This window comes from Homalodisca vitripennis, chromosome 6, assembly GCF_021130785.1.
Source record: "Homalodisca vitripennis isolate AUS2020 chromosome 6, UT_GWSS_2.1, whole genome shotgun sequence".
Taxonomy (NCBI): Eukaryota; Metazoa; Arthropoda; class Insecta; order Hemiptera; family Cicadellidae; genus Homalodisca; species Homalodisca vitripennis.
In genome coordinates, this window is record NC_060212.1 from 96,562,794 (window position 1) to 96,589,549 (window position 26,756).

General features: G+C 31.4%; 1 protein-coding gene across 6 annotated transcripts in view; it reads left to right on the forward strand.

Moving 5' to 3' along the window:
* LOC124364586 (longitudinals lacking protein, isoforms H/M/V-like) overlaps positions 1-26,756 on the forward strand; it is a 65,103-nt gene that overhangs the window by 33,852 nt on the left and 4,495 nt on the right. The window contains exon 5 of one of the 6 annotated variants that reach the window (XM_046820160.1): positions 22,161-22,472. The exons of 1 other annotated variant lie outside the window; for it this stretch is intronic. In XM_046820160.1, the coding sequence (XP_046676116.1) occupies positions 22,161-22,375 (215 nt within the window). In that variant the 3' untranslated portion in view covers positions 22,376-22,472. Of the gene's footprint in view, positions 1-3,183; positions 3,705-8,597; positions 8,798-21,558; positions 21,830-22,160; positions 22,473-26,756 lie in introns of those variants that run through there. 4 more of the 6 variants (XM_046820165.1, XM_046820161.1, XM_046820163.1 and 1 more) reach the window with 4 other exon arrangements.

Here is a 26,756-nt window from a genome sequence, read left to right on the forward strand (position 1 = left end):
AAATGATAAAAATCTTAAAAATCTGAATGTACACTAGGTCTCTCTAGCTAAATATTATTTAACACTTTTTTAACACGCGAGAGATCGCACTCACTTCCTGGACGCGAGAGGTCGCGCGACGGCAAATTGCTCACGCTCGTCTTTTACTCAAATTGCAGCTTAAATTTGGTGAGAAAAGTTAAAAAAAACAACTGTGTGTTGTCTCTATTACTGTCTTTCAGTATATACTAATAAAAGTAATTGGGCACTTAAGTTCTAACAAAGAGAAATATTATTATGATACACTGTATATTTGGTTCGGAATTGGTGACTTTTTGGTACGAAAAAGGTCGCGTGTGAGCAATTTGCCGCAATTATATAAATTAGGCTTTTAAATGAAACATTTTATTACAGTAAAGTATTTTATTATGAGGAAGAAATAGATTATATAATATGTATATTTCCTTAAAACAAAACAAATTGCCTCAAAAATGTTATAACATAATAATAAATCAATATTTAGGCAAAAGATTACTAATTCAATAAAATATTATGTACAAATGAAGAAACCTATTTTATATAAAAGAAAAATTATAAATGTTAACGAAAAATTAAAACTTCTTTCTAAATTTCATAAAAAGTTAAAACATAAAAACCCCTAAATTAGTACAAGTTTACTAATTTAGTTTCAGTGGACATTATCGTCTAAGCTAACTGAAGAAGTGTGTATGTATTCGAAAACATTACAAAAAACACAAAAACATTAAAATATTCAAGATTTAGAAATATTTCCAATATTCGCAAATTTAACAGAATGCACTACGGGAGAGATCGCGCGAAGGCATATTGCCGCGTCAGGTGCAGAGCTACAACAAAAATTCCACCACTCGCAAACAAAGCCGGCGAAAGACTAACAGTTGTCAAGGTCAGGCGCAGGGATGTACTGGGAGGGATAAAACGAGACCCTGTTATCCTGGGGCATCAGTGTAAACGAAAATATAAAGAAATCAAAAAAGCGCGGCAAAACTGCCGCGGGCGCGATCTCTCGCGTGTTAATCTTTTCCAAGAGTTACAATAGTAGCAATGTTTCCCTTATCTAATTGCATTTAAAGTACACAGTCAAAATGCATTGTTTAATTTTCACTCCATGACTTTTTATCATGGAATATGGAGGTAATATATGATTTTTTAATTATTAAAGTTTTACTCTATAATTGGTCATTTTACTCAAAAGTAAACTTGTGTATTTTGTTAGCATAAAATTATGTTTACGTTATAAAAATAAGAAGTTCGTAGTTGGTATTGAATATAGAGCATTTGATTAGAAACTATCAGTGCAGCAACCAGTATCACAGCCATTTGATTTTTATTTCATATTCCAGAAGTACTGTATGTAAGAGTACAGTGATTGCACAAATTCATCGGTAGGTTTACAAAATAAAGCTCATATCAAAGCATATTTCTATACTTTGGAGAAAGTGCTTGATGACAAAGATGCAGTAGAAATAAAAGTAATGAATTTATTTTTGGTTTGAACAGTGTGTTTTTAAAATGTTACGCGAATGTTGTAGGTTCTAACTATGATATTGAACATACATAAGACCACCCTGAATACATAAACCTTAGTCTGTAGAGTGAGTGAGAACTAATATGAAGAACAAAATACAACAAAGTCTACCTCTGAGACATTATCACAAGCATAGGACAGATCAACAAAGACTAATTAACAAGGTATCTTTTAGGACCATGATGAATTTATTGATCTTTCTTTGATTGCTGTGTCTCAATTCTCTTTTGGTTTGGTTCATCGTGTTTTTGTTAATTGGTTTTGAGAAAAAAATTTAATTCTACCTTGCTTTGGCATCTTAAATTTATTAACAACAATTATGGGCTAAAACGTACCTTGTTGCACAATCTAATATTAAAAACCGCTTACACAGTTTGGTATGAAGATACCATCATCAGAGGATAAAAACACAATATAATCAGCATTAGTGTCGTCAAAATATTACTCGGTTACAAGTGCCCAGAAGACTGCAGGATGAAGTTTTGTTTCCTCTGGTACTACTATTAACCACGTTATCAGCTGGACGGAAATATGTTGTTTGTGTAACTTCATTCCTACAAGGTTACCGTTAAATACATAGTAAGACTTGAACTGAAGTTTCTTTGTGAATTTATAGCTGAGTGTTATTTTTGTCTTCTTAACTATTCTTATCATGAAAAATTTGTTCTTTTTAGCTTTGCAAAAAGTGTTGTCGCTTCCACAAATGGTTAATAAAATCAGAGATTCAAGAAACAAGCTATTTCGTGATAGGTTTAAGGCATTTTTGGGCATAATACTAGTGAAGTAAAATAAGAAAACAATCGTTGGAAGTTTAGTGAAATGTTCCAAATTAATTCGGTCAATTTAATCCTGAAATTCAGTCAGTTCATTAAATATACAAAGAACCCTAATCTTACAAAAGAAGTGCATAAGAATACTAGCTAGGTTACAGCGTAGAGACAGTTGTAGAGCTGCTTTTGTTGAACACTTAATTCTAACTGTAGTGTCACTATATCCTCAATTTAATACCTATGCACACGAGAAAAACCTGAGCCGAGGCATTGACGTACAACAACATAACACTCGCTATGCTGCAGACTTCACTCTTCCTCAACACCATTCTGCTCAGCTTGAAGAAAAGCCATCTTATATAGGAGCAAAGCTGTTCAACTGCCTGCCCGCTGATATAAAGTCTCAAGAAAATATGAAGAACTGACTTTTTAAACACCCGTTCTATTCAATAAAATTTTTATCTTTGAGAACTCTTAAGATAAACCTAATGTGATAATTGACACAACTAAATTGTTTTTTCTTTCTAATTATTTAATATTGTATCTTTGACGCTGATGTCATTCTCTATGAATTATGTAAATAAAGTCTATTCTGTATTGATAGCATTGCAGCACAAATGTAATAATTGGTTTTACGAAAAGTGCATATATTTCTGACGTGGACCTGCTAGATCATCAGTATGTAGTTTTTTAAACCATTTAGACTACAATGAACAATATTAGTGCCTCTTAAAAATTTTCCTTCACATATTAATCCGTTTGTGACTGTGCAATGTTATCTTCTGTCAGCTAATCTATTTTGTTGAGGCATTGCCGTAAGTTTCATACTTATTCCATTCTTGACACAAAGTATTTGTTTGTTTTTAGTTTACTTTACTAAGAAGTTTGGTGGTGAATGGATTAAAAAGAAAAACCAACGTCCACCTACTGGTAACTTACCAAAGACAACATTTGGCTTGAGAATTTTAACTGGAAGAATGCTTCGTCTCTGCAAGGTGTGCAGTACAGAAAAAGTCAAACATCGGACAGTGTACGTGTGTGTGCTATGCGAAAAAGGAGTACATCCGAGGTGTCTCAACTTTCACCAATGTAAAAAACTGAAATGAACATTGTTTTTAGTGTACGTATTGTTTTGTTACATGTAAAATAAGGAGTTTGACAGATTCAGTTAGACAGAAATTAAAATATATTTATTATTATTTTATTCCTACTAATAATATTCACTTTACTTGTTTTATTATTGGTTGTAAATGATGAAAGAAACTAAAATGTTGCAATGATTTCCAAACAGTTGCTGTACAAGTAAAAGTATACTTTTAGTATCATTTATTTATATTACATAATTGTGTTCGTAAATGCAAACGATAAATTGTCATTTTAAATATGAATTCTGTTAAATTTTTACACCTCTAACATGTAATAATAGAAAATGTTAAATTATAATATTTAAATATAAAATTATAAAAGTTATAATTGAAATTTAAGAACTTAATCAGCAAGGAAACTTACAACACATATTCTTTATTTTACACATTCGTTTGTTGATCAATGATAGAAATTTTTGAAGTACTCACATATTAATAAAATATGACATATTTAAAAAAATATTTAAGTAATTGTTTTATTTTAAAAAGTTGCTTAGTAACTGATAAACACGAAGATGGAGACAACAGATACTTTTTTTAATGGAACCTCAAAGATTTCATATTTACCAACTCTATCTGCATGCCAAATTTAGTGTAACCCTTTTGGTATCAGACGAACATTTTTCTTTTGTGTCTGAGGAATACCGACAACTTTTACCAAGGGATAACCGAATAATACTGTACTCTAAGCTTTTGTTCACTAATAACATTTTGCCTACAACTCCCTTATTTTTTGGTAAAAATAAATTATATTATTTTAATTCTACGTAAATAAATTCTGTAACAGAAAAATTAGCATCTCTCTATGAAATAAATCTAAAATTTAAAAATTATAATAAAAAATTAACTTACTAAAAATAAAAATATTTTTCTTTCTTTGAGTATGATTAAGTTATTTTACAAAAGTTGTCGGTACATGTACTTTTATTCCTCTAAACACAACATATAAAACTGTACACAATCACAAATTTCTATTGGTTTTACAATATAAACACAATTTATATGACACTGAAAAATTGTGTTTTCACAAATATTTAAATTGAACCCTTTTAGTTTATTTACAGTTACATATATCAGTGGAAAACAATTATTTAAATATTTATATATATTTAATCCAAAAATATATTTATATATCCAGAAATCCAAAAAGTCAAAATTAACTTTCTTGATATAAGTATTTCTATTCTTAATGGAAATCACTCATTTGAAATTTATAGAAAAACAACCCAAACACATCTTCTAATACCATCATCCTCTAACCATCCTTGGAAATACAAATTAGCAGCATTTCACTCAATGGTAAACAGAATGTTAAATATACCAATGAGTGATGAAAATAAAAATAAAGAAATAAAAATAATAAAATACCTAGCTGTCAAAAATGGATATCAACCCCAAATTGTAGACAAAATGATTAAGAAGAAAACAAGAAAAATTAATAAAACCAACAAAATACTACCTAATCATAATACTACAGAAATATATATGTGTACCATTCAATACTAAATTAAACAAAGCTGTTCGAAAAACCTTTCAAAATTCAAAATTCTCCATCAGTCACCAAACAAGAAATAATACATTTAAACTTATTGAAAACAAAGTGAACCAAAATGATGACAAACAGGAATTATACAAACAATCTGGAGTATACAAAATTAACTGTAGTGACTGTGAAAGCTATTATATTGGTTAAACTGGAAGAAATTTTAATAAAAGGTTTAAAGAACACATACAAGCTTTAAAAACAAATAACATGTCTACAATAAAATCAAATTTTGCTGAACACTTATTGGAGACTGACCATAACTACACAAATATTGAAAAGAACATGGAAATTTTAGATATCGAAAGGAAAGGAGGGAAATTAAACACAAAAGAAGAATTACATATTTATCTAAATTATAATAAAGATCCTCATAACATTTTAAATAGTAATCTGAAAAATAAGACATCCAATTTTTGAAAAAATTAAAATATTAAATACAGATTACTAATAAGAAAATTACAACTGTGTCATTTAAATTTAACATATGTTTAATTAAAAGGTCCACATGTGTATATCTAATTGTTTATTATTTATTTAGAGGTTAATGTACACTGATGATGGTTAAAAACCAAAACACGTGTATGTAATAAAAAGCTTTAATTTAAAGGGTTTTAGTTATTTTCATTACATTAATATATATATATATAATTCACTGTACATTCCAGGGAACATAATCAGGACAAAATTGAAAACTGTTACAAACTAAAAGGCATCAATAATGTTCCATTGCATGCCGACGAAAATTTAAATAGGTTTAATTTAAGAAGGAGCGAAACTGCTCACCAACTTGTTCTAAGGTCAAAATTTCCTTTAGGTTTGAACATTCGTTAATTTCAAAATTTTTTACTCTTTGGTGTTTATGATGAAACATCAGCTGTGAGGTATTTTCCCCTGTTTATTATTCTATTTAAGTTCTTTTTCTTGTTTCTATTTAGTTAGTTTAATTATTTGATTTTGTACATATTTATACACTTTTTGTTATCTGAAAAAGTATGCTGACATACGAAAATTCATAAAAAGAGTTTACCAATATTTGGTTTTTTATTTTCACATGAAGAGAATACATATTGATATATATATATAAAATATTGAATAAATATATAAACTCACACAAGCGAGTGAATTGCCAAGCTCTGGCAGTTTTATATATATTGTAATTATAATATATATACATATACTGTATATACAATTATTATATATATATATATAATAGTATATATATATATATATATATATATATATATATATATATATATATATATATATATATATACTAATCACTGTGTTGAATAGAAGAAAACTACTCTGCTGCATATATAGTAATTCAATTTGGTTGAAAATGCTAAAAGTCTGAATTTCATAATAACGCAGCAACTAAGAAAGTGACTTGTTATATTTCCTGTGACTTCTACATGTTGCAGAACTTTCAGTAATCGAGTACAAAATGGACTCGTACTGATTTGGAATCATACATTACAGAATACTTGTAAGATAGTACAATTACATGTTCCAGTCACTGTTATTGCTAAACGAGTCAGAGTACTTGGTACCAGGAATTGTGGTAAACACGTAAAATATCAGTATCGTAAAAGTACCTGTAACATCAATCTGTACCGTGTACTTTCGGTTTGCGGTAACTTATACTCTCGGGACATACAAGTACTCGGTACAAAGTATCTTTTACAGTAGTGCAGACGTGAACAGTTGTCACGTAAGTGAGTGAGTTTGGCAGTTCTATATTGTGTTAGTTTGTTGTCACTACGAGGAAACACTGCCCTGTGCAGTCTGGCGATTTGTTCGTTAAAATGAGCAGTTGCCGGTTATGGTAAAGTTACAAAACCTGCTCAATTTCACTCACAACTGCCTGTAGGTCTACAGTAATGCTACCATGAACACTTACAATAGTTAATACACGTAATTAGATGTACATCGGTACCAGTAGGATAATGTGGGTTAAATTGTTGTCATTCAATATTTAACCTATGTTGAAAATTAAAAGTTTTAAATAGTGGTTTACAGAATTAGACACTCAAGATAATAACTAAGAACTCTATAGACTAATGTCGAATTTTCTGGTCAAGAATAAAAGTTAAGATGGTAAATTAGTAACAACTTTATTTTCATACTATAAAACTCAAAAATTTCATTAATCAATTACAGTAAACTTTCATCTACGTTGTATAAACATTTGGTCTAAATCAAAACACAAGCTTCCGAGCTATGAATTTTCAAAGTTGCAGTTTGGTTGAAAAACAAATTGTTGTTATTAACAGTTATATATAGAAACACAGAAATAAAAAATCTATATTTTAATATATCTCCTATTATTTTAGCTCTATTGCTTAGTGTAGTCGCCAACTTAAATTCATATTGGTTCTAGAGTAGACAACAAGATTTAATTTTGGTCTTGATTTGTGTTCTAAAATTAACTATTTTGATCAATATTTTGTTTGTGTTATGATTAAATTTTGTTTTTGTTAAATACACTTCATATAAACTGAACTTTTTACAGAATATTTTAATTATCCCTGCACAAGCTTCCTGGTGATTGGTGGTAGAGCAGTTTTACTGTAAACTTTATCATAAAACTATTTTTTTGGTTTTAGTGTATAATTCTTTAGATGCGTATCCTGTGAATGGAGATCGAGACACGATCAGCATCATGAAATTAAATTGAATTTAGTAAATACTAATTAAACAATATAAGTACTATAAATTAGCTTTCCTTTTATGAGCTCAGAAGTACTATAAAATAACTATTTTAGGCCCTAATATTTCAACATTTTCCCGGGGAGGGTGGGGCCGGACCCCCTCTGTCAGAGGGGTTTTCCATATTCCCAACACTACAGTGTTTCAAACACCCCCCAGAGAAGATTTATGGATGTGCCCCTCTCCGTATAAAAGGGAATGTACTTCTTCCTGGCATTTCTGCAGACGTTGGAATATCCAGACATTTGTGCCCAAGGGGTTAAATCGACCAATTTGTTTGGTTATGGCTGATATTTACATTGAATTCAAAAATTGTATTTTTGTTACTGTCATATATTACTCTTATAATTTGTAAGAGGAAAGCACAAAACACAAATACAGAGATTTAAAATAAAACATTGGGGCTTGTTGTTCTAGAAAAAAGATCTGAGAGTACTGCTGTCTTAACCCTTTTACTGCCGACATGCTTATTTGCGCACGCTGCCGTTTGTGCGAAAATCGCTGACGTGCGCTATAAAAGCCGTCTCGTATTTGTTTTATACTGGTTTTCAATGTTGTCCAAATGCATCGAAATTCAGCTGTGTTATTCATTACTATATGGACAACACACAGAAAACAGGTTTTATAATCTATGGAAGCCATTTTTGTTACTGAACGTCTTTGGTTATAATTCGAGTTTGGTTTGATGAGGTTATGGTCGATCTCGTTAGTCGTGAGTTCCACTTGTGTTGTTTCGTGTTTTACACTTTATTTGACATTTATATTTGTAAATCTACATATTTTTACGATTAATAAAATGAGTAAGAGAAGAAGATCACCTGTCAGTGAAGGGACATTGTTCAATAATCTTGTTGTCAATAATCATGGTCCAATTTTTGTAGGAGGCGGAGGTGATGCCCAACCTCAATTTGGACTTGAATCTCTTCCTGAAAGAATGCTAAAAAATTGCAGTGTTTGTAGTAAACAAAGTACAAGTACTGGAGGGAAGAGGAAGAGAACCAGGACTGTCTGCAAAAACTGCAAAAAAGGTGTTCATCCCACATGTTTTGGGGAACACAAGTGCTAATCAGCAGGCCTATGAACCTAAAAATGTATATATATTTTTGTAAATATAGATCAAAGTGCCTTTTAACTTTAATTTTCTATTATATATTATATTTTTATATCAATGGACAGTGATTTATGTATTATAAAGTGATATAGTGTTATCAATAAGTGTTATCTTGAAATTCGAGGATATTGCACCAATTTCAAAAATTCATCACAGCTTCAGTATTTTTCAAGGTATGTTCCTAAAACCTTTTGGGAATGTTTATATATAATCACTATACAATAAAAAATTATAATTATGGCGGTGGTTTAATATTTAAATATACGTAGGCAAATCAAATATAAACGGTAATTTTCAAAATTATATTTATTGAATAATATTATACAGAAACTATACCTTCAACATTTTTCAATGTAGTCTCCTGCATTATCTACACACTTCTGCCACCGATTTGGAAGCTTTAATATTCCCTGTTCATAAAAAGATTGAGGGCGAGTTGTTAACCAATCGCGCACGTGCTTTTCGACGTCTTCATTGTTTTCAAATCGTTTTCCTCCAAGTGATTCTTTCAGGGGCGCAAACAAAAAATAGTCACAAGGGGACAGGTCTGGACTTTAAGGAGGGTGTTTGAGAGTTTCCCAGCCCATTTCTTCCAATTTATCCCTTGTCAACAATGCGGTGTGAGGCCTTGCGTTGTCATGGAGAAGGATGACATCTCTAATGGGTACACCTCGTCTTTTGTTCCGGTAACTGGTTTTTGCTGACTGTAGCACCTGGCAGTAGTAAGCCGCATTCACTGTTCGTTGATCGTGAAGAAAATCAATAAGTAGAACTCCCCTTGAGTCAACAAAAATTGTTGCAAGAACTTTTTCGGCTGAGAGACGAGTTTTGGCTTTCACTGGGCAGCCTTCATCCTTCCTTCGCCACTCCTTACTTGCCATTTTCGATTCGGGAGTGTAATGGTGGACCCACGTCTCATCACATGTGACGATGCGCCTCAAAAAATCTTCACCTTCTTCTTGAAATCGTTGCAGAAGTCTCCCAGCAATCTCCGACCTGACCTGTTTTTGATTTCCGGTCAACAACCTTGTAACCCAGCGAGCACTAATTTTTCTGAAGCCAAGGTGGTCTGTGTTTGCAGACTGAACACTCCCGTAGCTGATACCAATTTCCGACGAGATTTCTTGAACAGTTAACCGGCGATCACCTTCAATAAGCTGTCGAACCGCACTAATGTTGTCATCTGTAAGACTTGACCTTGGGCGTCGACCGTGACTTTCGTTTTCAACACGTTCTCGGCCATCCCTAAATTCTCTGGCCCACGCATACACTCGATTTTGAGACAGAGTAGTGTCCCCAAACTGTGCCTGCAAACGAGTAAAAATTTCCGAAGGCTTAACACCTTCATTTGTTAAAAATTTTATGACGATGCGTTGCGCAACAGATGGATGTACCTCTCGCTCGGTCATGGCTGTACTGAAGGCAGAACACAACGCTAGTGTGAAGCAAGCAGTTCCCCCCACTCCTATTAAGCAAAACGACAATCGCCCACAGCCGCATCACGTCCGACGTGTTTGGTACAGTCAACAGCAAAATTACCGTTTATATTTGATTTGCCCTCGTAGTTGTTAAAGTGCAAACTCAAAAAATAATTTTTATTTATTTAAAATTTTTGTTTCATGACATAATATATATTTTTTAATGACAGAAAATGTTTAAATTATTTTTTGTAGCAAATTACAACTTATAAGGAAAAAAACAAGATAAAGTTTATCAATTTATGATAAAAAATATTGAATCAATGATTTAAAAAAAAAATTATTACATTTTAGTCAATTTTAGCCCGGCATTTTTAGCAAGTCAGTAAAATTAAAGTCTGTCATTTTTCAACAAACTAAAAAAAAATGTGTTCGGCAGTAAAAGGGTTAATCTTGCTCCTTTGGACATTGTAATTCATCTATGGCCAGGATGAGTGCTTACTGACTTGAGCAAGCAGGGCTATAGTCTCTCTCGGACTGCAGCAGTGTTCATAGTAACATTAAAGTGCTGATTCAGGGTGATGATGCTTGCAAAGGATCTCTGATCATAGGTCTTACATAATTTCCTTTGACAAATGCTACAGGGTTGCGATACCTTTCCACTGAGGTTTAGTATGAGGGAAGTAAACCTTTTTCAACAGTGGAGCTTAAATGATTTATCTAAACCTGAGATGGGTGAATTGAAATAGGATCATCACAAACGATCTCTCACGATTTTTGTAGTTTTAAATACTAACTTTATTACCAACTCTGTCTGATACATTTAAATCTGTATTCTTTTATTCCATTAAACAAGCCAGTCTTACCACTGTACAACCTAAATCTTTAAACTTTCCCATTATTAACCCTTTTAGTGCCAAAAGCCTATATATAGGCTATACCTGTTAGTTATAAAACGCCAAGAGCCTTTATTTAGGCTCAAGCTAGGTTGGTGGTGAAACGCCAAGAGCATATATAGAGCTTTGGACAAATTCGGACATTACGCGCCAAGAGCCTTTATTAGGCTCTCAACATTTTCATGCAGTACACAACCATTTATTGACTAATATTAATAAAATTAGTACTGATTTATGCATTTTATGTAAAATGTACTATAGCAAGTAGCATTGTATAGACATTCGGACACTTAGAGAAATTAATAAATATTTTATAAAAAGATAAGACAAACAAACAAGAATTAGCAAATGAAATAAAAGATACAGGAAAATCTCCATGTCTTCATTGTTTTCCTTCTACTGAAAACAGTTCCAAACAGCAAGTAGTCTCTGAAGCCAATAAATGGCAGAAAATACCTCAAACAAATTATAGGAAGTTGAGCAATGCATGTCAAACACAAAATAAACCTGATTTCACTTCAAAAAATCCTTATGAAATATTACAAAGTGACTCCTTATTTGACAAAGAGAACTGCAGCAACACACCAAACAATGCACATATCTCAAATGAATGCCAAGGATTAAAAGTAAGAAAAGAAAAAACAAAAAAAGTTTTCTCAGTTCAGCAGGAGGAAACCAACCACAATAACAAACAAATAAGCCCAAAAAAGCAAAAAGTTCTTATATGTGCGGATAGCCATGGCCATAACTTGGCTTTCCATTTAAACAAAAACTCAACATCGTTTGAGGCTGTTGGCTTTGTTAGGCCTGGGGGGTTATCTGAGCAAATTTTGAACTCCCACAACATTGATGGAGAAGCTCTGGGACCAGATGATGTTCTTGTAGCTTGTGGATCCAATGACGTAGCCCGAAACGAGGCTGAAAAAGCAATCACCTCAATCAAAGAGACTTTAGAAAAATATAAGAGCTCTAAGATAATATTAGTGGATTTGCCTACAAGACACGATTTGAGGGACTGGTCCTGTGTAAATAATGAAATCAGAAAATCAAATGAATCTCTAGAGGCTATAAGTGTTAAATTTACTAGTGTATCTTTGGTGAAGAGCAGTATAGCAGACAGACAGTTACACACCTTGCATGGGATGCATTTCAATTATAAAGGAAAGCAGTGGCTCGCCCAGAAAATATGTGAGGAACTGACTAAAGGAACTCAACCAGAACTGCCTACGTCGCAGGAAAACATCCGGATGCAGTCACCTTTAGTAAGAGGGGAAAGTAATAGCAACACAGAACACCTGCAACCGCACAATGGTCTAAAATCCACTGAAGTAACCTGCATCTTGGATCTCACTTCAAGCTCCGAGCCACTACCAGTTGAAGAGAAGGAGAAACAAACATCTTCGGATAGGCTCTCTAGTGTCAGTGATGTCAATCAAACCAACCCTTTAAACCTAAATGTTTGGCCCCCTTTAAAACAAAAATGATGAGTAGCGATAGTAATTAAAATTATTTTAAATAGTATTACAGAGTTGAAGTTGGTTTTAGACAAAATGTACAATGTAGATGATTATGAGAATTATATTGATAACTTAGACATATTAGAAAATACTTTTGTTAATAGAAATAACTGGTTACTTCATTACAATGTTCAAGGTCTTCTGTCCTTTACAAAGTTAACAGAATTACAAATGTTTGTAAATAAATTTCCCATTAAAGTCATTAGTCTCAATGAGCACTGGTTGAACAGCTCTCAGCTATCAAATTTGAATACTTTTGAATGTTTTGTATTGGCTTCTCACTATATTAGGGTAAGTAGTACTAGAGGAGGTTCCTGTATTTTAGTTAAAAAAAGGTACACAGTTTATTGAAAGAAATGATTTGATTGTTTCTCTCAAAGAAGATTTCGTTTTTGAGAGTTGTTGTATAGCAATCCCTAATGAGAGCCAACTTGTTATTTCAATTTATCATAACACAAATAAGTCCAATGTAGATGGCTTTTTGATTAAACTTGAAAAACTATTTAAGGCACTAAAAAGAGAATCTAAAAGAAATCAGGTTTATATAACATCAGACTTTAATATTGATATTTTGGAGTCATGCAGAGATTACAATTTACGAAATAGGTTTTTAAATTTACTGATTTCATATGGGTATACTTACAATTTTAAAATGCCAACTAGAGTAACTAAAGAAACTATGTCATGTATAGACAACATTATTACCAATAATAGAGTTAAGCAAAGTAAACTATTAAATATTGAGCTAGGTTTATCTGACCATAGAGCCTTATTAATATCAGTTGATTGTAAGAATGATTTTTACAGCACAAAAAGGTTCCACTAGAAAAAGGATATTTACAGCTCAGAATATTGCTGGTATGGTTGACTGTATTAGTAATACATCATGGAATGTTTGTCAATTAAGCACTGTGCAGGAGAATTTCAATAATTTTCTTAGCAGTTTTAAGACATGTTTTGAATCTTCTTTCCCTTATAAATCTGTCAAAGCTAAATGTGGATCTAAAAATATTTTAAAAAACAAGAGATGGATTACAAATGGTATAATCGAGTCAAGTAAGAAAAAAAGGGAACTACATAAAATAGCTAAATCTAGCAATGATGTAAATTTTATTCAGTATGTAAAAGATTACAAACACATTTTTTAAAAAGTTTGTACTGCTGCTAAAAGAATGTATAACTGTAAATATATCAGTGATTCCAAAAACAAAAGTAAAGCTGTGTGGCATGTAGTGAAGTCAGAGTTAGGTATTAGTACGACTAAAAAACAAGACTGTACAAGACTCAAAATAAAAGATGAAATTTGTGTAGACACTAAGCACATTGCTCATCACCTCAATATTATGTTTGCAAATACTACTTATAAAATTAGTGCAAACCCACAGATCAACTCTGCGATTCAACTTTTAAGTAACTTTAATTGTAATAAGCAAGCCTCATTTGTCTTTAAAAATGTTAGTGCACAAGAAGTCCATAGAGTAATAATGAGTCTGAGGAACACAAAATCCGTTGCGTGGGATGAGATCCCAGTGCAAGTGCTGAAGGCTTCTGCGTTTTACATCTCACAACCTCTGGCTTTAATTATTAACCACTCTTTCATGTGCGGTCAATTTCCCTCGCAACTTAAATATGCAGATGTAATACCAGTTTTTAAAAAAGGGGAAAGGCAAGACCCTAACAACTACAGGCCAGTGTCAATATTACCTAGCATATCAAAAGTCTTTGAAAAGATAGCCCACAAGCAATTATGTACATATTTAGAAAACAATGGTTTCCTCTGTAAAAATCAGTATGGCTTTCGCTCTGGCCACAGCACTATTGAGGCAGCATCTGAAATGATTGAGCAAATTCTAGAGGCCTTGGATGGGTCGCAGGATACTGCTGGTATTTTCTGTGACCTATCCAAGGCCTTTGACTGTGTAAATCACTCATTACTTGTAAGTAAACTTAAATTTTATGGAATCTTAGGTAAGCCTTTGGAATGGTTCCAATCATTCCTTACTGATAGGAAGCAAAGAATATTACTCAACAATAATGGCATAAAACATACATCATCATGGGCAAACATATGTAGTGGTGTACCACAAGGATCTATTTTGGGTCCTTTATTATTTATTATTTTTATAAATGATCTGCCTTATAATGTTAAAAATAATTTGATATTGTATGCAGATGATACTACATCCCTAGTAAAATGTAACCGAGGACAACATATTAAATCAGAAATTGTTAATTCGCTCATAGATTTAGAAAAATGGTTTACATATAATGGGCTTGTACTAAATAGTGATAAAACTCAAATTGTAAAATTCCAAACATTGCAAAGCAAGACCCTGTCAAATTTTCAGATAAATTTCAAGAATACAACTCTGACTGCTGTAGATTTTAGTAAATTTTTGGGGCTCCTTATTGATAAAAATTTGTCCTGGAGACCATACATAGATGTCTTAAACAAAAAACTGAGTTCAGCTTGCTACCAAATGTTTACATTAAGGGAGTTGGTAGACATTAAGACTAGGCTTATAGTTTATTATTCTTGCTTTTATTCACTAGCACAGTATGGAATACAAATATGGGGCAGCTGCTCTGGCATTATCTCTGTCCTCAAAATTCAAAAGAGATACATAAGAACCATGCTATTTTTGAATATAAGAACCTCATGTAAAAAAATATTTACAGATTTAGAAATATTGACAATTCCATCATTGTATATTTATAGTTGTTTAATTTTTATTCATAATCGTCTAAATTCAGGAAATATAAAGCAACATGAGCACCAGTATAACACCCGTTTTAAAGATAGACTGCAATTTCCTGTACACAAATTAACATTATTTGAAAGTTCACCAAGTTATATGGGAACTAAATTTTATAATAAGCTTCCTCCTCATTTAAAACAGCTTAAAATGTCTTGTTTTAAGAACTCAGTTAAAAGTCTACTAATTTTAGCTTACTAGCTTACTATATAGATTATACTTATAGATTAGCTTACTATTATCGATTAGCTTACTATAGCATAACTGAGTTTTTACATTACAGTCTTTACGATCACATGTTTTAATGTTTGTAATATTTTAATGTAATGTAAGTTTTATTCTGATGTAATTGTATTACAGATTTAGTATTTATTATTGACAAGCAACCTGTTCACACAACATCTGAAGTTGTAAAATCTGTGAATGTTTTGTTGCAATAAACTTCTTGATTCTTGATTCATATAATATTCAAACAAAATAACAATACACACTAAAATGTTTTATCTAACGACACATGTGTTTTTATGGTAAAAGTCAGTTTTGTACTTTGTTTACTTATAAATACATAAATTCTGTAAATTGTTAGTATTATTTTACCAACTGTTCACAGGTCTTTCTCAAGTAAATATATTATAGTATAATACAAAGGTTTGTTGAGTAAATATTTTTTTCAAACATTTTTGAGCTTTTAATTTACACACACAAAAATTAAAAAAGTATCTACATTTAAAGGTATACAATTTCATAAATTCCATTACATGTCATTGTTCTTCTATTATTAACGAAAAAAGGAGACCAAAATCATTAGTATATCTTAAAATTTTGCGAAATGAGAACGATTTATATCTTCGTGTGTCATAATTTGTAAAATTTCTCTGGCGCTACTGCAACATATCCAGTGGCTATGCCGCAGCGCCCGACGGGACAACCCGCACCAATAACTCTGGTGTTATGTGATGCGACATGCCCAATAGGCTTGGCACTAAAGGGGTTAGTATATTTCATTCAATTTTACTTCCACAAAATCCAGTTATTTGAATCTCTGGATGCATTCAGATCTTTTAAAAACTGGAGCACAACCATGTTTTTGTGTCTTCCTCACCAGCCAATCGATATGTTTTTAGCTATCTCCTAACTTGACTGTTTTGTTCAAATCCTCAAACACTCAGGGTGTTTTTCCGACTGATTTGAATATTATTAAAGCTATCCTAATCCTAAAAAAATTAAATTATAACCTTGATAGATTAAGGCCAATTTCAAATACTCAAAGTTTTAAAAAAATTGAGAAAATGGTACATATTTGCATAATGTAAATTCTACAGTATATTACTACTACAGAATAATATTTTAGCTCATTTCTGTACTGTAGTACTTTCTTGAATCCAGTAATGATTGTAATATGTTCATCTCAATCTGTGTTTCATCATAATCTCTCTACAATTTCCACCGCTTCTGTATTTGTTCACAAAGCAGTGATTTCCATTGAGTCAAATGAGCACAATTTTACTCTTTTACAATCCAATTAAAGCTTTTGATGTTATTGACCACAAGACTCTCAGGGTGGCTTACGTTGGAATATTTGAGTCAAGGCAGAGGTATGGTATGGTGTTTTGGAGATTATTTTTTCTTTAGAATTGTAATAGAACTTTTGTTCCGCCTGAACTTCCTGGCCGTCTGGGGTATCAGACCACGATAGATTTTCAGAGAATATTTTCACAAAGCACCTTACTCCCCTCTTTATTATTTCATCATTGCATTGATTTAGTTTTGAATAACAATATTTTTTTCAATTCCATAGCATAACTCCAGTAATAAGAACTAAAATTAATTTAACCCTTTTACTGCCGACGTCCGACATATCGGACGTCGGCATTTTTGCCGAAAACGCCAACGTCCGATATGTCGGACGTCTGTTTTTTTTATTGTTACTGGCTACTGTTATATTCAAATGCCGAAATATTTGGTATTTTGGTTGTTTAGGAGGAAAGGATAATGAAAGAAGCCATTTGAAGAACTTTGGATTTCTATTTTCGTCGTCTTTGACTAGAATTGACGAACTACCTAGACAGCTGTCAAAACCAGATGATCGGGTTAGATTACTGAAATCTTCGTTCATTGTTGTTGTTTACAATGTTATCGAAAGTTTTTTTGAAGTGTTACTTTTGTTGATCAAGGATAAAATGAGTAAAAGAGTTACATCTAACTCTCCTGTGAGTGAGGGAACAATAATTAACAGTCTAATCGATGGTGGTGTACAAGTGCAAGACGAACTGAGTGACGATTTCCTTCAGAATTTGTCAGATTCAGATGCCGAGAACGATTCTGATATTAGTGTTAGGGCTATTGATGACAATCAAAGTGATGTGGATGACACTGATGACGATCCTGACTTTATCTTACCATCAGATAATGAGGAGTTATTAGATAGTGAGGGGGATATGGCACAGATAAGTTTACCTTCAACTTCCACTGGTAGGCCTAGAGGAGGCCTACCAGTTTTGGGAAAATCCTCATAGTGCAGCTATGTTTCAAGGTAGCACCTTCAAATTTGGTATATGTTCTAAGCAATTGCTCTAGTTTATAATGATATCATGCTCAAAATTTTAGTATAATTTTAAAAATAAATTATCAGATGCCAAACACAATTTTTATTTTTTTATTTATTTTTTATTTACATAATTTTTAAAATTAAATAATGAGTTTGTTTCAAATTAAAATTTCTTTTTATTATTTAAAAAACAGCATTTAAATACGAGTAAATAAAGTAAAAATTCATGCAAATCTAATGAAAAATAAAAAAGATACAGCATTTTTTGTAAATGAATGCACAACAGCGATTTTCCCCCTTGGCAATTTTGACTGGTACGATAAAAAAATGGCCGGCAGTAAAAGGGTTAAAATAGAGAAATTGAAGTTACACATTTATAAAAATTCAATACTTTGTCCTAAATTATTTAACTCTTCAAAATTAGGATGTTATGTGGACAGAAAGGGATTTTATAGTTTGCATGAAAGTTTTTAGTTTATTTGAATATGAACTTTACATTTACTTAAAATATTTATTATTTTTATTATTTATTTATATTTTATTGGAAATGATGTGAACAAAACATTTTCTAGTGTGTTAGATGAAACATAAAATGTAAAAATACAAACTTCAAGTCACGTATTATTTGACAAACACAATGACATTTCTTTACTCTGATTATGGACTTACACTTTTTTAACATTAGATTAAAATATGTACTAAAATATATTAATTGGGTTATTGTACATCAGAAGTTTGCAGCCAATTGAAAGTTCATTATTTTATTTTTATAGGTTAGTCTGCTATAAAACACGTTTTGATAAGCATCTAAATTTGTTGATGTCCTAGGCAATTTCAGTTGAAAAAATCCTGACAAGTGTAACAGTAAAACCAGCAAACTAAACGTATTCATTATTAACAGAAGTCACTAATACATGAGAAGCGCCAACATTGAAAGCAATGACAGCTATTTTAAGACTATTACAAAGTAGCCGATAAAAGAGATGACCGATGTCACTGGCGTTCATGGTTACTGTCTCTTGCACAAAGCGTTGGAAGTGTTGGAGCATCAGTGGTTATATTATATTTAAAAATATAAATTAAAATATTAGAAGAAATAAAAACAAAATAGAACTATGATACATGGTTTGACTATGAGTGTTCTTTCAGTTTAACGCAATTTATAATATACATTGAATATTTGTATCAAGAGGGAGGGTTTAAGCCCCCAAAACCTTCCTGGATATAACTATGCTGTCAATCATGTGACTTTGTACTCTTGTTCTTTTGATCGGAACATTAGTTTGTTTTTGTTTTCTACCTATTGTTTTTTGGTTACTAGATATAACAATTGTCGACGAGTGTGGAGATCTTAACTAAAATAATAAAATATGGTAGGAAACATAAACGATATAGTAAATATGTTTTGAGGCACCAAAAGATTTAAATGTTAATAAAACGGGTTTTTTCTCTAAAAATTAATTAATTAATTATAAAATACAAATATCATTGTATCATACCTTGTTTTACTTTATATTAAAGCCTAATTAAAAATGACATTCATTACCTTAGGGTAAAAGGCAAATAAGGCAATATTAATGATTCAGTTTTAGGTTGTAAACTGTGGTAGTGTACATTTACTGTGAATTACATACAACCAAATTGGAAACTGCACTTTTTAATAAGACCTGAAAGACTTCTTGCTTTTAGTAGATTTACAGGTAACAAAGTTTTGTTAAACATCTCAATCTTTGAAGTCGACTGCTGGCATGGAAAATCTTCAGTGAACTATAAATATGAGACTCTGATAAGCTCTCTAGACTCAATGGTGGTTTTTGAAAATGAAATGAAAAGTGTTTTATTAAAGAGGAGTAGTTGGGACAGAACAAGTTATGTTGTTGTATACTCTAACTTTTGAATGAGTGCAGACAACTTTTCTTCAATGGATCTTATAGGGCCTAAAATTATATTTCTTTTTGGATGGAGGAATTTCACTCTCTTCCCAAAATAAGCGGAGATATAGTGGTCATGTAAGTACACCTTAGTAACTCAATGAAATAAGGCAAAAAGGGGGCAAACCTCGAAACGAAAGATAATAAGGTAACAATTTTCATATATCTTTATTTTGGTGTTATAAAACTTACCTCATATCTCATATAATCATGTGTCCGTGGCTTAAGAGTGGAGGATAGGATAGGAGCGGAGGCTTACCGGTATGTACGATAACACAAGGTCAGCTAGTAGAATACAATAAATAAATGAGTTTTATTGTTAATTATTCACTTAAAATAATATTATTATATTATTAAATTTTTGTTAATTATTATTTAATATACTATATTTATAGATATTAATCATAAATTAAATATTCTTTATATAATATTTATTTTATTTTTACCAATCATACAATATTAAATGAAATACTTCAAATACATTGTAATTATATTTTTATAAACTGTATTTGCGATAAATTAAGTTCAACTGCAGAATTCAACAATTATGATTTATTATAATTAATAAATACTTAAAATATTTTACTTATTCATTTGAATTATTCGCTATTTATTATACTATATTTATAAATATTTATCATGAATTAAACATGTACACATTTACGTACAGAGGTCAGGGAAGCGTACTTCTTTAAAAAGACAACTATGATGGGTTTTATAACTGACTTTAAAAGTTACATAGTAACTTTGTCTTTTATATCAAAATTACAGTACTGACCAAGCACTATATACTTAACCTTTGGTAAATCTGGCACAATCTGGAGTAAAAGTAAGGTATTAACTTGGTCTTTGCTCTCTGCACTACACTATGTTATAAAACTTTAACATGAACAAATGTTTTAGCCACTTTGTCGAACTTTAGTTGAAAGTGTCGACAGCTGTTTAGTGTCAGTTTAATTTGGATTATGATAACACAAATTTTATCATTTTCCAAAATATTCCAGGTAACTTTTCCAATCTTTCTTTCTTTTACGAATCTTCCTCGGGTTATAACGAATATTTAACAAAAAGAATGGGCGGAATCGGTCCAGGCGTTCTTGAGATTAGCACTTGGCAACATATTTAGCAATTAATTTTTATATAGTAGATGTAAACATGGGATTTACTTTGTACTGTATGTATGTATCGCATAATAAATTATTATTTACTTATGTTTCTCTAAAAACTCCTGATGACGAATCCAGGGCTGATAAATAAATTCAGTTTGGTAAAAGATCAACGACTCGATAGTAAGAGGTATGGATAATACAGCAGGCGACTTCTCTACCGGCTCCTTAGTTTTAGATAACAAAGTGAGAATACATACATACACTATACATACTAATGTTTGAGAGTTTGATGTATGAGTATATACTGATGTGGCCACATGGCACTACTAGCCTGTTACAGGTTTACCAATTTGACTAACTCGCTAGTTAAATGTTATACTGTCTCTTTAATGAATGTCTATATTGAAAGAGAAATGTAATTTTGAATATTAACGTATGTGTTCTGTGTTTTACATTACTAACCGTTAGTGAATAGTAGAATAGTGCTGGAAAATGTTGCAATAGAATACACATACAATATGCATCTTGGGATATTTTTGAAAGTATTGGTTTTCAGATGAAAATCCACCCACTTCTCGAGGGGGAGGTTCAGATTCTGGTTCTTTCATTGGTATAGAGAAACTTCCAGAGAAAAAACAGCGAATATGTTGTGTCTGCAGTAAAATGTCTCGAGATAAGAGGAGAAGATCTAGGACTGTTTGTGTGAGGTGTAAAAAAGGTGTACATGGGATTTGCTTTGTGAAGCACTTTTGTAGTTGAAAATCAGCTAAAATTCTTGTAGATATGCGATTGTTATGTTTGTATTAAATTAGTGTATTTTCAGTTAATTTCAATTATCATTTCAACTCCTTTTTCCACTTCTTTACCAAATAAACTCTTTTAACTGTTAACGAAGGTAATTTACTCATCTCTTGTATTGTCATCATGTAGCAGCATTCGTGACAAAATAAGAAAGTTTCCTTGTTGGCTTAAAATTTGTTTACAATTATATATCAATAAAACACACGTATATGTTGTATTAGGGGGAAATTTTATGGAATATTGAGAACATGTATTTTTATGTTGAAGGTTATTCTTGCTTTATAAATATTACAGATATTAGAATATTTTACAGTTTTTATCACTGAAAATCTTTAAAGGCAGGCCATTGATTTACAGAAAAAAATCAACCCACTGCCAGAGACGGAAATTCAGATGACCCTTGGTTTGCATATCAGTTCGGTATAGAGAAACTTCCAGGTAGAAAAGAGAGAACCTGTTGTGTCTGCAGTAAGTATGGAGCAAAGAGGAGAAGATCCCGAACTGCCTGTATAAGGTGTAAAAAAGGATTACACGGCATATGTTTTGTAAAACACATTTGTAAAAACCAGTAACTTTATACATAAATTATGAATTAAACATAAAGTTTTATATTTAGAATTGTTTCTGAAATGTTGAGTTCAAACAAATAAAAGGTGCATTTAAAAATAATTTTATTTTTTATATTACTTTAAATAACCCTTTTAGTGCTACTGTGTGTACTTGGTAGGCATTGCATATTATATATATATATATATATATATATATATATATATATATATATATGAGGGCTATCCAGAAAGTAACAGATGTTTTGAAATTAACAAATGAACAGACTGAAATAGGAACATTTTATTATATACATTTACAAGCTGCACTCTTAGGCTATTTTTACACGTAATCCCCATTCAAATTGTGACATTTATCATAATGGGACACAAGTTTTTGATTCCAGCTTTGTAGTAATCCGCCGCTTGAGATCTTAACCACTGATTAACGCCAGCATAAAGTTCAGCATCACTATCAAAGTGCTGCATTGCGAGCCAAGTTTTCATCGCTGGAAAGAAGTGTTGTAGTCACTTGGTACCAGATCTAGGCTATAAGGCGGATGATCATACACTTCCCAGTAAAACTCATCCAAGACTTGTCGTGTAAATTGACTGTATTAAGACGTGCATTGTCGTGGAAAAGCAACATTTTTTAGCTCAACAAATTATTTTCCCCTACGCTTGTTTTGTATCACTCGCCATGGCTTCTGCAATGTTTCATAGAACATCTCTGTGTTGACTGTTGATCCTCATTCAAGGAAATCAACCAGAGTCACACCCTTAGTATCCAAAAAACAGTTGCCATAATCTTTCTCGCTGACAGAGTTTGGAGACATTTTCTTGGGTTTTTTTGAGAATGTGTGTGCCCCAATTCACAGACTCTATTTTTGTTTCACAATTGACATGCTTCACCCATGTTTCATCACCACTAACGATACGAACGAGATATTCATTACCATGTTTGTCGTATTCATCAAGGACAGTTAACGATGCAGCAAGTCTTTTTTGTGATCTTCCGTAAGGATTTTTGGAACCCACCTGACCCAAAATTTGTGTTATCCAAGCTTCCCTACAACAATTTCATGAAGTAAACTTTGTGAAATTTGTGTGAAATGTTCTGATAGTTCAGTCATTGTGAAATGGCTATTTTCACAACCTTTGTCATTGATTTTCAACATCAAATCTTCAATCTTGATTGCAGACCGCTATGACTATCGTCATGAACATTGGTGTGGCCACTTTTAAAGTCGGAACACCACTGCCCTACTCTGTTTTCACTCATTATTCCAATTCCATAAACTTCACACAGTTGGTGGTAGATTTCAATTGCTTTATGGTTTTTTGCCAAAAAAATCCTTATCACTGCACACACTTCACAAGTGGTGAGATTTTCAATTGAAGCACATATTGTAATTTATCACAGTGAGAAAATTAAAAGAGATCCTGACCGTGTGCAACTACAGCACGATGTGTAATGAACACCAGAGTGTTTTAACATCAAGATGGCGGCTGTAGCCCCCCCCCCCCCGTACACTGTCGCACCATTAAAAAAGTCTATTATTAGCCAATATTATTAATACTGCTGGCTGCAAATGATTCTATTTTTATTCCAAAAGCTTTAGATTTTCAATATTTGTTTATTTTATTGCTGAAGACAGATTTTTTATATTTCTTTGAAGTTAAATAAAAACAAGGCCAGTTTGGTTGTTTATGTTTTGAGCAATTTGATGCTGTGCCTTGTGTTGTGTCTTTCTGTTATTTTATTCAACTATAAAAATATGTTATATTTGTTGTAAATGATTCTCAAGAATCTAAAACATTGTATTAGATTTATCAGTATATTCAGAGTTTGTGCTATATTGCATTTGTTTGTTATGACCACGTCTTGTTTATTACAAATATATTTTATTAACTTTAGATGTATTCTTTATTTTTTCTTTGTAATTATTTGAATTTAATAAGATATTCATGTTTAAAATCATTATTGTTGATCTTATATGATTAAAACACCACACATTGGAATAATAGTTGCATGGAGACAATTTTTATATTTTATCCATACTCTTTATTTTTTTAGTAATGATAAAAATATTTATGAAATTTATTCTTCTGTTCTGATTTTCATGGTGATAGTTTAAAACACATAAAATTACTATATACACAAATTTTACTTAGTAATACATAAACATATTAGTTTTTTATACATAAAAATATAGTAATATGTAAAAATATAGTTCCTTCTATTCTTTGATTAATCCTCTTCAAAATAAAAAATTTAACAAGATATGGCCTCAAATAAGAATAGTACAAAATTTGCCAAAAACTCTAATTTTTTATAAAACTGTTTAGCTCTTCTGGGTGCCTTAGCATTAAAAGGGTTAAATAAAATACATTGTTTGTTTTGAAAATTAGTGTATAATATACTTAGGTGGATCATAATTGAGCTGTTTGAAAAATATGTGTTTAAGTTTTCTAATATGCATATGAATGACTCAAATTGTCTGCCAATATTTACTTTTAAACCCAATTCTCTAATATTATCAATAGAATGTAAACCAAATATTTTTCAGATTCTATATTTAGGTGGAATTCAGTTGTTTAAGATGATATGTACACCTTGATGGAAATAAAGTTATTTTGTTCAACACAGTTTGATTATTTTGTACCAAAACAGCACTTGCTTCTCAAACATGCTTTGTAAATTCTAAATTTAATCAAAAGTTGACGATATATCTGGTTTTTATCTAGTGTTGGACTTGTAACAAAATAATAATACACGCATAGAAACAAGTATATTTGTCTTTTTTACAATGTATTCCTTAACCCTGTTTTGCCAAACCGTAAGCTACTACATGTTGGTGTGTGAGCCGTTAGAGATATTGGCATGGGTGGGTACTTTGATCACCATGGTAAACTTTTCCAGTTTTATATATGTATATATAATCGTTTTAACTTCTACTAATTTCCTTAGGTTTTATTGCTGATTTATTCACCATTCAAGGGGCTAAAATTACTTATTAATACACATTTTATTTTTTATTATTTCTTTTTTATATTTAAGATGTAAAAGAAAACATTTGTTGAAAAATTACATTTTGCAATTTATAAGTGCCCGAAATTGTTTGCTAAAAATCGTGATATTATACTATTTCATATGTAATTAAGAATGACTTCAGCGTGTTTGAAAAAATAATATCACCATTTAACAGATATATTTATTTGACAACACATTTTTATAGTATCACTATCCTCAGTATGCTATATGTTTGAAATTGTATAAAATTAAACATAGATGAGAAACTGCATATATTTACACAGACTGTAATAAGTGTATAATTTAGTTTGTATTTCTTTGTTATAAACTAAATTATTGTACTTAAAATGGTATGTACGTAAAACAAAAGTTGAGTACATAAAGTAATAAAACTCTGACAAATCTGAATTTTACAAATAAGTAGAACATCTCAATTATGATCTCTACCTATAAACAATAATAATTTGGTTAAGAATAGAAATAGCATACTGCATAAAAATAACAATTAATTATCATATGTAAAAACAAAACCACACACGACTTTGTGTATCTTATGTGGCAAGGACGTAGTAGTCACTGCCATCTAGATATCATGACTATACAATGTATACACTATTAAAAGTTACATAAACATAACAAATCATTAAGTTTTCAAAGGACCTATATATAGGCCCTAGGTTGTCTAATACCACCATGACCAGGCCTACATATAAACCCGTAGTAATAAAAGGGTTAATAAATTACTAAAGGTTTTTTAAAATTAACCTTAGATACTAACGTTTTCTATTTTAGAATTTCCTTAACAAGGAAACACCCTTTCAAACTTTATATATTCACCTACTTTCATAAGATATGTTGTGTATTTTGCTTAGCTAAGTTAGTGAATTTTTTGAATTCTCCATGCAGTAACTTTAAATGCATCAATGCTGCAGTCAGCTGTAATCCATCAGTGGACAACTTTATAATTTTGAGCAAGCTGCGTCGTGCAGTTGGTGTTTAATAGCCGTTCAAGGCAGACAACCACATGAATTTTCACAAAATTGGCAAAAGTGAAGTTTGTTTGCTGATTTAGCATTAATTTTTACTTAAAAAATTCATCACTGAGACTAAGGAAACACTTGATAAATACTACGGGGACTCTGCACCTTCAATATCGATGGTTAAGAAGTGGTTTACAGAGTTCTATGTGGTTGTACCAGCTCCAGTAATGTCGAACGTTCAGGTCGTCCAATAGAAGTGATCACACCGGAAATCGTTGATAAATCCATTGAATGATATTGGACGATCGGAGAATGAAAGTGCATGAGTTGGCTCATGCTGTAGGTATCTCAACTGAACGGGTACATCACATTTTACATGAATATTTGGATATGA